Source organism: Euwallacea fornicatus, chromosome 39 (assembly GCF_040115645.1).
Source record: "Euwallacea fornicatus isolate EFF26 chromosome 39, ASM4011564v1, whole genome shotgun sequence".
In the NCBI taxonomy this organism is placed as follows: domain Eukaryota; kingdom Metazoa; phylum Arthropoda; class Insecta; order Coleoptera; family Curculionidae; genus Euwallacea; species Euwallacea fornicatus.
The window spans coordinates 1,083,848-1,096,558 of record NC_089579.1 but is presented as its reverse complement, the minus strand read 5'-3'; the positions used below and the strand labels follow the sequence as shown (position 1 = coordinate 1,096,558).

Sequence of the window (12,711 nt, the reverse complement as noted above, 5' to 3'; positions counted from 1 at the left end):
AAGTTACTCTTCAGGGCCTACATGGTTAGATAATACTAGATCGTCTTGAAAATCTACAGAATGATATTTTTTAGGGTTGTGAATGTATTTTATCTCCCAAAACTGTTTTGTGATTGCGCCGCATAGTATTTAATTTCAGAAATTAAATTGCCTGTTCAATTTAGAAACGTATGTGCGTTGGCCATTTCAGTATCGGTCACCGATTTTCGATTATTTGTAAAATGGCGAAGTAATGCATGATAGAATTTTTATCAAGCAGGGTTGATTGGTTCTTGACATTTCTGACATTATTGACATTAGTGACATTATGTTTTTTGACAATTACTGATATTAGTGACATTATGTTTTTTGACACATTACTGACATTACTGACATGATGTTTTTTGACACATTACTGCGGCGTGAACCGGAGTAAGTAATTGTTGACGATCTAAGAGTAAAGTCGAAAGATATGAAAAATAATAGTAGACAAGAGATGTAATGCAGAACAAATCGAACAGCGGCAATTCATTCAATAACAAATCAATGTAAATTAATTTGAATTAATTGGTATAACAGAAACTTATCGAAATGATCTTCATTAGGTTCTACACAGAAATTCAAACGCCGCCATAAGGCCCGCCAAACATCTCTCACGTTCTGAGCAGTTATTTTACGAGTCAGATTTCTTATTCGCCTTACAAGTTCTTCATGAGAGTTTACAGCAGCAGAGTACACGTTACAACCAAATTTCATCGACCTACAATAGTAAAAAGTGAAAAATTTTCCTATGAATGTGTTGTCTGGCTAACTCTGTATGTGACATATTTGTAAGAGTCAAATTGCTAGACTTACAACGTAACCGCTTACAGAAAATTTTTGAAGAAAAATGATACGGTTCAAATGGTTAAGAGCGGCTTTACCTTGTCCCTTCTCGCCGGACATCGCATGGCCCCAGGCGTCTTTGTACAAGATGATAAAAAAGGACGAGATGGAATGAAATGCGCATGATCACAGATCGCTCCATGACGATGCAGATGCTCATATAACTCGTAATATCCAAATTTAGGATGCAGAAAGCTGCATATTGTTCAAATGATTCAAAATTTTCCAGTTAAAGCTTAATTTAACGTTAAATTGTCATACATCGTTAAATTCGGAGAAGAATCCTATCGTAAAATATTAAAAAATATATATATATATATATATGGAGCTCTATTTGAGCTTGGCACCTGAAGCTGAAGAGCTTGATCGACTTCGACGTTACTCAGTAATCTGAGTAATATCATTCTATTGGGTCCTCATTTCATCAAAATCCGCGTTTAGATAGCTGAGTCGCAGATTCACCCTTTTTTTTTAAGACACCCTGTATGAGCAGGATACGCTGAGACGCCGAATTAAAATAATCGAGATTGAGAAAGAAGTGAGAATCGAAGAAAATATGAGAATATCTAGTAAGGGAACAGTGGCTCGGTTAGTCTTTAGGTGTCTTCGTTGATTCGGTGATATCGAAAGTTGCAGTGTTTTTCAAATACTATAAGCATGTAGTCCGAACTCAAGAGTTCCTGTCTGACCTCTCCCAGCTATTTTCGAGGTCTGTTACGTCAAACTGTATTAACCGAACCAACCAGTAGTAACACGTAGATAAATGTAGAAGTGGCTACTAACAACTTGTGAATTCGATTGTAGATACTCCTCTGCACCTATAGGAGTGTTCGGCACGAAGACTTTGTGCCTATAAAATAACTTAGCCCTAAAAATTCATTTCTAGCCTCCAATGGACATAGCAATGACAGGACACGTGATCACACAGTATAGCTACTAACATTATCACTGAAATAAAATAAGGATTATAATCGGTCTTGCTCGTTGCGAGAGAGACCATCGAATTGACTTTCATTGTAAATTTCAGGAAAATTGTGACTGCATCAAGCAGAGGCGTATCCAGGAGGACGCTAAGCCTAGATCCAGAAATCATGCCTCTCACAACATCCCCCCAGTTTTCCCTTTACCGATGAGCCCCGGATACGCCTCGACTTGGATGCAGCTGGCGGTAAGCCACGACATCTAGCATACGCCAACTTAATTGCAAATAAATTATTCAAATCAAGCTTTTAAATATCAACCCCATTACTTCAATGTCCTCAGCTACGAAATCTATTTGCAGGGCAACATGAAACAGCACATGCTCACGCACAAGATCCGCGACATGCCCCAGCACATGTTCGAAAACAAAACGCCATCGCTGAGTGGGGACGATTCGACTCCTCTGCCTCCCAGCGTGCCTCCAAGGGAACACTCGGAGGAGAGCGACGGACATGTCCAGCAGGCTAGAGAGGTGCAGCAGCCTGCTCCAGTGCCTCCGGTGGCGCAGCTCTCACACATGTCTGCACAGTTGCAGGAGCACAAGCAGGAGACTCACGTGAAGAGGGAACCTACAGAGGCGGAGTTGCCCTTACCCAAACGTCCTCCGAGTAAGTAATTTCTGAAATGTTTGATGTCTGTCCTGTATTGCCCGAACTTCCCCTATTCAAAACATTTAGGTTTCGTATAACTTTTAATCACGATAAATTAGAATTATTTTGCAATGAGAACGGAAATTATTTCGTTTCGTTTCAACCTCTAATTTGCATAGAACACAATGGCTCAAATTCATTACGTAAATTGTCGCGAAAACAAATTTCAGTAAAGCAGCTTTTTATCGATGAAAAGTAATAAGATACTAATTGTTGACTTTAATCAATCAATAGATACATATCACCCGTATCCTTCATCAAGCCTGAATCGAAGAAAGTTGGATGGATACTGAGTTGTGTAGAGGTTTCAGACCGATTTCCTCCCACTTAGGCCAAGACCAGTTTGGCATGCTCTTGGGCATAAAAGACCAGACGACTTAAATATCATTCAATTTCGATCTCATGTAATTGTTTTAGTTTTATGTAGATTTTCGTCATTTTTCCGATAGGTTGTGGGCGTTTCCGGTTTAATCATTACTGGGTATTAATTTTGCCAAACGTGGAAGTTAATTTGTGACTATAAGCGCTGGAACCGAGAGATGCTCTTTGATCCAGATTTCTGGACACTCTGTAGAAGGATCAAACGAAACGACGCGATTTACCAAAAAAATCAAAACAGACAAATAAATAATAATAACAATAATAATAATAATAATAATAATGATAATAATGATAATAATGATGATAATAATAATAATGATGATGATAATAATGATAATGATAATAATAATAATAATAATAATGATGATGATAATGATAATGATGATAATAATAATAATAATAATAATAATAATAATGATAATGATAATGATAATAATAATAATAATAATAATATTAATATTTTAATCAAGAAACATTAGTTCAGGTTAGTTCAGGTTAGTCAGGTCAGTAGTCAATTAACTGAAATGGCGATACATTGATTAAGTTGGCCTCCTCCCAGCCCTGACCTAAACCCAATTGAACGTGCATGAGGCATGTTAGGGACACGCATTCACGACAGATAGCCTTAGACCGTTGCAGGCCTTTGAGTGGCTCTTCTTGAAGAGTGGCAAAACATTTTGCATAGACCTGCTAACCGTGTCCTAAGCTTGCCTCGCCGCACAGCAGGTGTCACTAGAGCAGGAAGAGCTAACGCACGCTATTAACGTTTATTTTGATTCATCTAACATCTCCTTTTTGGTAAATCGCAACATTTTCTTTTAAATTGTAATTCCGTTCAGAATGGATGGGTTGTTGTGAATGGGCAAAAAGAACGTTGCAATTGCATACAAAGGTCTCATGGTCTCTCCAGGTTCTTCCACAGGGCGTCCGGAAGTCCGGGTCGGAAAGCTCTTCCCAGTTTCACCCAGTATAACGACAAGTTAATTACCACTTTCGGCGAAATCGTTCTCCAGTAATCATTGACGTGAACCTGCCTACAGGTCGTCAAGAAAATGAGCAAAATCGATACAAAACTAAAAATGATCATAAATAACATTTCCATTATTCGCCTTTTTCCATGAATTTAGTTTTTACGGTTGTGCCGTTTTCCATATCCCCCTGAAAATTGCACAAGATTTTCAGGGGCGCTCGGAAATCTATCTTACTTTTAGACGGTAATATACAAAGTGTCTGCAGATGCCGACGCAGTGGAAGTTGGAAAATCCAAAACGTTTCGCATCAAATATCATTCAGATTGCAAATGCTCTCATTGACTTTGATAATTGAAGTTCGATCTCCTATCAAGTCTCCTTTCTGCTCATGGGAATTCGAGGTATAGATATTTCATCAGCGAAGGCCATATCCCACCGAAATGTCCTAATGTAAATAAATAATTTGTTAACAACAATTGCTTGCACTAACTTCAAAGCTCTAGGTTGTGGGCTAACACGTGTGTGGTGTGTGTCTTTTCAGGCTTGCAATCAAGTAAACACTTGTGCCACGTGTGCAATAAGAACTTTTCCTCGAGCTCGGCCCTGCAGATACACATGCGGACTCACACTGGGGACAAGCCCTTCAGGTGCACCGTGTGCCAGAAGGCTTTCACCACCAAGGGAAATCTCAAGGTATGTAGACGTCATGTGGCTTCTTGGCTTACTAATGCAGTACTAACGTTTCATGTTTCATTTTAGGGTTTTGGGTAAAAAAAAATGTCTTCCTATAAAGCTTCTTACAGAGGATCGCGGGCTTTAAAGGAAAGTCTAGATGTGCTATGTTTTGTTGTAGGTTCACATGGGTACCCATATGTGGAGCAACGGAGCGTCGCGACGAGGGCGTCGCATGTCCCTCGACCTGCCGCCCATCCCCATGACTCCCAAGGATTCCGAATTTCTGCAACGGAGGCCCGATCTCTTCTACCCGTACCTTCCGGCTCCATTCCTTAACGGCATGCAACAAAAGGTAAGTGGCCTCCTCCACGTCAAACCTCGGAGAACTCTAGAGGAACCTCTTGCAGCTAAATGAGATATCTTCTGTGGGCCCCACCCAAAACGGACTGGCTCCATCGGCGAAATATGGCGGTTTGTTGGGTTTCGGGTACCCCCCTCCGCAGGGTGCGAGACCCAGGATGAATTCCCCGGAAAGGGCCCCGGACCGTCCTCCGAGCGAACCGGATCCGAGACCCGGATTGTGGGACTTGCATTTTGATCGAAAAGCTGCAGAAGCCCCACGCGAAGACATTCTGTCCGCGTCCAGAGAAGGCCTGGCCGCTTGATCTGGGGTTTAAATGAGTCAGGGCCCAGGGCGGTTATTCTGGATTAGAGGACCTGTTCCTATGTTTGACTAGTCTTTATTGTGACAAGGATTTTGTTTGGTCGAAATTAGCGGTTGTTAGTGAGCGTTAACGGCAAGCTCGAGTTGGATTAGCTAATTTCTTGGGAGAGGATATTGAATGGTGTCTGAGAAGTAGATACTAAAATGCAAATCATGACAAACATTGCATTTTCGAGCATACCATCGTCCAAATATTGTAAAGGGGGGTACTTTTCAATGTTGATGGCATAGGGGAGGAGGCGACGCGAAAGGTAGTGAAAAGCGACCAGCAGATTCTCGACCATCTCTTTGGAGACCCGTTCGGTAATGTACAGGGTCGATCCTTACATTACGACAGCCCCCACTGCATTAATTTAAAAAAAAAAGAGAAAAACTTTAGGTACAAAAGTTGTAATGGATAAAATGCGGCACCGGAATAAATGAAAATTATTCGTGACGTTCGATTCATTTGTCCATTCGGGCGATTTGGAAAAATCTCGATTTTCAAATGCCAATATCGCGGAAACAACTAAATCGAATCCCAACACGTCACGCATCTCCGAAATAAGAAAATGACTGTCCGCTCGGTTTTTACAAAAAATATATACAGGGTGTCGCGTTATAAATTACTCGCCCTGCGTACTTTCTTAGCTTTGCAACGTTCGTCCGTTGCGTTGCATAATATTGCTGGCGATTTAGGACGAGCCCTAGAGCTTTCGCGTTTAAAGGTTCTCATAAACAAAGCAGCCTGAACATACGGACCGACCCTGTACGTAACCATTTTCCAGCATGTCATAATTTCGGGTTGTGCCAAAGTTCGATTTCCGCCTCATTTGGCTCATGGTACAATCTGACGATGTTCTGTACCTGCTATTCTCCCAGCTTGAAGAGTACCTATGGCTTAGCCCTTACGGGATATAGGGTGTCCAAAAAAATTGAAAAAGAGAGACGATGTTCTATGAATGTTCAGTTAATCTTCTCGAGTGGATTGACGTTGGTTGTGAATCGATCCACATAGGTACTCTGTGATTTTTGGGCAACGTAAATTAAGGAAGAACTCCAATTAAACCTTCTGCTACTTTGAATCGGCTTTACGCTTTTCACATCCTTTAGAAATCGGGAAAATCGAATGGACTCACTTGAGTAAAACACCTAAGATTGTAGACCAACGTAACTCCAGTTTGCTACAGTACCTCCCTTCCCAAAGTCAACTCTTTGGTACGATGAATGGCGGATTTGTATTGCCCATCCCTTTTGGTATTTCTGGCACGGCAAAGAGTTCAAGTAGTTATTTCAAAAATTAGGTCATCAAGCAACCAAAACTGACGCCTCGGTAGTAGCGGGTCTGGACTTGATGACCAAATGGAATATTACAGGTTCCAAATTCGTTCTTAAAATTCGCCAGATGTTCAGAGCTGGTGTACGTACCTCTAGCATATTCGCAGAATATCTAGGATTATCTGGATACGTCTGACAGCACGCAATTACAGAGTGTTCTGGTAATGTTCCGTGCCGAACATTTCCGTCATCTACGAATATCTTTGGAATGTTCCGTCAACGTGAAAAAATAAAACGACATTTCGTGAATGTTCCTAATGCAAATTCCATTAATTCCGTGGATCACTTCTTGAACATGAATCGAATCGTGTACTGTAACCTGCCTGAACGAAAACCTTTAAGAGTCGTCTTAAAGGTCGCCACCAAACTAAGGCCCAGTTGTTCCGTGCCATAGTTAGACGAGTATCTGCAGGATATCATTTCAATATACCACTCTTTGCGGCATTTACGTGGTGTTCCGTCGCTTCCAGCTTTCACCGCAATCGTTTCGGATAATTGCAAAAATATCACGTCAATTCTGTAGGAAGTTCGAGCTTACTCAAACGGCCCCCTCTGAGGAGGTGCAATCGGCTTTGAAATTTCAAGTGGGAATGCGAGCCTAGTGGCCCCCCATTTTGAAGGTAATGAAATTTTTTTCAAGACAAGTCCCAATATTCTCGTTTTTAACCGCCAATTCTGTAGAGGAATAACGCCCGAAGTGCTCATCCAAACAATTAGATAAAATTAAGTAATTAAACGTTCAAAATGATTTCCCCCACATCGCCATGAAGCGAAATAAACGTTGCTCCATATTTCTTCGAGCATCTCCAAGAATTTCAGGGGTGATTAGGCGACGCTCTTCAACTGTCTCCTTAATTCCTCCAGGGAATCCGGTTGGGTTAGATGGATCTTTGGTTTTAAGTGGCCTAGCAAAAAATCGAGGAGTGTCAAATCAGGCGAATCGGGTGACCGCTCAACGGATCCTCAACGACCTATCCAGCGATTGGAGAGACTTTCACGCAGAAATTGGCGTGTTGTTGCCGTAAAATGCGGATGCGCTCCATTTTGTCGAAGCCTCCTTCACTTCATAGATCAGCTTAATCTTGTAGGGGTTGCGCTTGTAAGCTTTCCAAGTACGTCAGCAGCTCGTAGCAGCGGCTTCCGCAACTTCTGATAGCTCGTTAAATTAGCCCAACCCTTTCTGTCTTGGGATAAATCATTTTTAGGAATGCAAGAGCAATGCGCAATTCATTCAAGATTTTGGGTGCGGGTCACCGGAAGGAACGAGCCCTAAATGGAATTTAAACTGCCGGGCGAAACGTAAATAATAACAATTTTTTGCGCGGATTCCTTTATTAAAGTAAAAAATCGTTGTGATAATTAAAAAAAAAAACTTTGTTTATTCAAGCTCGTTAAAGGATTTTTTTTGTGAACATTCCGTCGCATGTTCTGCATGCTTTGGGCGTCATTTTTCTCCGAAGAGGTGGCCCAAAGTGAAAAACGTTCGGTATTACGTTAAAGCAAATTTTATTACCTTTAAAATGACGGATCACTCGGCACATGGTGCCATTTGAATTCCGAAGCTGATTGCACCCCCGCATAAGGGGTTGCTTCAATAGATTTGAAATCCGCGCCATCGCGTCGCTCCCAGAAAGCGGAATTAACGGTTTTTCTGGCATCCACGATATTTTGGTAATTTTCAAAAGTAATTGCGGTGGAAAGTCTTCGATGGAACACCCTGTATGGCGTTAATTCATAGAACGTCTAGTGTTATCTGGATGCGTTGGGATCAGTGTTCCAGATTTGACCCAAATGGGGCGAGACTCGAAAGAGCTACTTGAGAAAGAAAACGAAAAATTCCTTGGACACTTAATGCTCTTTAATTTTTTCGAATAATGGAAGATTCGCCGCTACACAGGGTGTTTGCTATGTATTTCAAAATATTTAACGCGGTGATTGTCCATCTCAAAACGTAAAAAACAGTCATCTAATCATAGGTGCGCATGTACTTCGTCTTCGAGATACAGAGCGTTAAAAATTAACATTTGTTTTTCGCACCGTGTATAAATTTGGAAAAAAATAACCAATAATATTGCTGCATTAGCAAAAAATTCAACATTATGAGAAGGAAAGAATATGACGTAATAGAATAATTGAGGTCGTACTGGAGAAATTGCCGAAAATTACCGCCATTGCACGTGCTTCAGCTCGTTGCCTAAGAAATTCCACAGCTCATTTTCGATAGCAATTGGAGTGGGGCGTACTAGGTGCCCCCAAAAAATAAAAATCCAAAGGATTTAAGTCCGGTGATCGGGACGGCCACGGCTGAGGACCTCCTCGTGCAGTCCAGCCATTTGGAAATGTACCGTCTACGTGCTCTTGAACCTGTAAGGGAAAATGAGGAAGCGCTCCATCGTGCATAAACTAGAAACGGAGCCCTGTTTCCAATAATACGTCTTCATGGATTTCAGGTAAGGTATTCCGAAGAGGTTGAAAATAGAAGTGACCATTCAGGCGACGTGGAAGAAAATATGGCGACTTCTCCTCAATGATTCCAGCCCATACACGTTACCTGGTGTTTTGCTTCTGATATGACATGAGGACTTTCCTGTACCAAAATATGAATGTTATGAAAGTTTGTAATGCCGAGTTGTGGAAAATTTGCTTTTTCCGTGAACAAAATTTTGGTTGAATCATTTGGAATGTTGGCATTTCTGTAAAAAAACCACCAACACCAACTGGACCGAAGAGGGTGGTCGCGAGATAAAAGCGCCGGAACGCGTTGGACATGGGAGGACATAATGGATTTTCCTTTAGGAGGGCCCAAACTGTTTTCGGACTAACATGAAGGTCGTTAGCAGTCCTTCCAGTACTACGCATCTTCTACAGTGCGAAGAACAGTTTGCTCCAATTCAGGAGTCTTAACTGAACGTGGTCTACCGGCAATATCTTCACTTCGCACGGATGAATCGGTCTCTTGCGAACGGTGATGAAGTTGTGTAGAAGTAGCTGAACATGGCAGATGTCTTTCTGGGAATCGTTCGGCATGCGGGCGCTGCAAGGAATTTCCATTTGCAAGTTCATGGGAAAAATGCATCTGGGTCATTTCTTCATTTCTAAAGGTGCCAATTACACAACGAGAAGTTATTCCGTTAAGCAAAACACTTAATTTAAAATTTAAGCAGAGTTTGGTACTTAATCCACGTTTGCGCTAACTGAGGTAGTTGAAATCGCTTGTTTAGTGGGAGTCAGCCAAGTTGCTCATTGAAATGTTTTACTTTTAAAAACGTTAAAATATTAAAGTGTTTGTAAGCGGCAAAATTCAATAATAATATTATTGATCCTTCTTTCTCCAAACCCACATATCACCGAAAAGAAATATTAATTTTTAACGCCCCGTATCTCGGAGACGAAGCATTTACAGGCCTGTGATCATATGGACTTTCTGCTGTTGTGATGTTTCGAGTTGGACAATACTTTAGACGCGCCCTGTATGTCCCCACGAACTGTGATCTTGAAATAAGCCGAAGCTCCGCTTCTTCTATGTAGCACCTCAACCATCACCTCGTATAAACGATGGTGGTGGCGAAATAGGCCATTTTCACCCTTCGAAGTGATCTAGGTACGCTGTGTAGGGTCTCATTGGCCTGCTGCAAATGTCAAATTTTTGCAAATTTCAAGGCAAAATATCGTCACAGCTCGGGGACGAGTTTTTATTGGTTAATTCAAGGTTCATAAGTTCGGATTGAATTTTACACGGTCAATTCATGGAATATTGCGGGAAATCTTGCAAATTTGGCGAAGGAAAGTTCACGTTGGAACTCTTGCAAACGCTGAAGGAAAATTTCGAATATTTCAAGCCGAAACGCGAACGCAATTTCTAGTAAGTAGTGGAATGTTATGTATTTTATTATTTTTTTTTTTTTATTTAAGTGAGGATGAAGCTCACGTTAGGAGTCTCGAAAGCAAGATATCTCTAGAACGCTTGGAAGCCGATCTGGATGAGATCTTTTCAATTCGAGGGAAAATTTGCGATATAAATCTTGCGGGCTCCAAAGCAGGGATCCTTGCGAGCTTCAAGCAAGCTTCAGCCTCAGAAAGCTCGGAGCGCAGAAGCGCTTAAAATGCCACGAGGGCAAATATCGTCGTGTAAATGGGGTACCAAAATGTCTTTAAAACGATGGCTGGTCTCGAAGCAAATCGTCGAAGTGAATCTGGTTCAGTGATTTCGAGTGAAGCCTCGTAAATTAAAGGGGGACTCTCGGAACCTCTTGGAAACGTGGCCGAGGGGCAACGCCTCCGGGATGTGACAATTATTTTTATTTTGAAAGAATTTCTCCTCCGTGCAAAATCGCAAAAGGGCACAACGCGTTGGGCCGAATTTTCAAAAATACCGTACGAAATTCGGCCGTTTTTCACACGATCGTTCAGTATCTGGCACGAGAAATTGGATAATCAAAAACGAGCTTTCCGGACGTTTTTGAACACGAATAGTTGCATTTTTAATACTTAAGGGTGGTCAGGCAGTTATTTTCCACATTCCGCCGCTATTGGTTTTTACTCGAACATGGAGTTTCAGATCTCATGTTCTCTTATTGAAGTTATATAGAAGAACAAGCACATATCCTAGTGAGACTCCACACTAAAAATATTTAAATTGCTTTTTAAGGTTTAAAACATATTTTTATTTATTGCATTTTTCTTCCTTCTTGCATTACCATTATTTTCCTTAGCGTTTTCCTTGTCAGATACGGTCGGGGCAATGCATACTGTGATATATCAAACTATTATATGATTATTTACGTATATAGAAGCTGTGTAATTAGATCGATATCTAACTATAAAGTTTAATGTTTAGTTGGTAAAAGTTTGTATTATAGTAGCTGAATAATAGGCAATGTAAAATATTATAGCAATTACTTTAAGGTTCCTTTCCTGACTTATTTATGCCTTGTGGTCTTCATTTCCCACCAAGTTTCGTTGCCTGCAAAGCGACGAAACGAAGTTTCTAATACGATTATTTTTCATGATTGCTGTGTTACTTTTTCTGTGTCCACGGGACACTGGCGATGCCAGTATTTAGCTTTACTAAATTAAACACCCTGTACATAGTAGACGTAGAGAATCACTGTACTGTTATTAAATGTTGTCCATTTTGTTTAGCATGGTCAATCGAAATAAGTAAAACTGTAAATATTTTGTCATTATGTATTGTAACATGAGACTGGTTTTATTATTATTATTATTATTATTATTATTATTATTATTAAAGTTACGATTTAATATGGCTGGAATCCCATCAGTACAAAGGCCCATCTCTGACGTGTTGGTTGGAACCATACGAAAGCAATGTGAACATCCCCCGAAAAATATTACTTACATTATAATAGAAAATAGCTTTATCGGTGAAAATTTATTCCGCGAATGAGGAAAATATTGAAAGTTATTATTATGTTTTGTTTTTGGGTGGTGTACAGAAATTTTTAACTGGACAAAGACATGTAAAAATCACGAGAGCCAGTTTGATTCTGTTTAATCATAAAATATATTTATCACATACAATTCTTTCGTTTCATTTAGACCTCAGTTCCATGGGCAATTTCGAACGTTTCGCGTCGCTGAGGAGACGCTCGTGGCGTGGGCCACTTTGTGGTGCGTCATCAAGCGCGAGCGACCCGAACGAATTTTACACAACAAAAAATCAAATTAATAACATTTAACAGACCCTTTCTGCCGAATGTACTTCTTTCCACGGCCAAAACTCACGTGAGTAAACGCTCAAGCGGAGCGCAGGCCCAGATTTAAGCGAAATCGACCCAGACCCATATTCTTCCCAATTTCAGAAGATTTTAGTCGCCGAAAAGCCCCCTGATACGCCATTGTCTGACGGGGAATTTGAGGGTTCGAATATGAACAAACTAAATTTTCATTTTAGGTATGGTACACAAGACACGGTCGGATTCTCAACGACCCCCCATACATACTCTGTTCCAACTTTATTTTTCAGGACTGAAACACTACTGGGTAATTTGAGGGTGTCAGACCTGCGCAGGTGGGCATGTAAGGCTCAAGTCAACGTTGAGATAACGTCATTCGCCCATTTCCTCCGATTTTTCTATTTGTGTCTAGTGCAACATACCCCATTCCTACGCCCATGTATAGCGCCCTT

At 40.9% G+C, this 12,711-nt stretch overlaps 1 protein-coding gene across 3 annotated transcripts in view; it reads left to right on the top strand.

Moving 5' to 3' along the window:
* Positions 1-12,104, top strand: part of LOC136349645 (homeotic protein spalt-major-like) — a 118,447-nt gene extending 106,343 nt beyond the window's left edge. The window contains exons 5-9 of one of the 3 annotated variants that reach the window (XM_066301327.1): positions 1,892-2,032; positions 2,147-2,453; positions 4,389-4,540; positions 4,701-4,874; positions 4,930-12,104. In XM_066301327.1, coding sequence (XP_066157424.1) covers positions 1,892-2,032; positions 2,147-2,453; positions 4,389-4,540; positions 4,701-4,874; positions 4,930-5,187 — 1,032 coding nt within the window. In that variant the 3' untranslated portion in view covers positions 5,188-12,104. The remainder of the gene's footprint in view (positions 1-1,891; positions 2,033-2,146; positions 2,454-4,388; positions 4,541-4,700; positions 4,875-4,929) is intronic. The other 2 variants (XM_066301328.1, XM_066301329.1) reach the window with 2 other exon arrangements.
* The last annotated feature ends 607 nt before the right edge of the window (positions 12,105-12,711 follow it).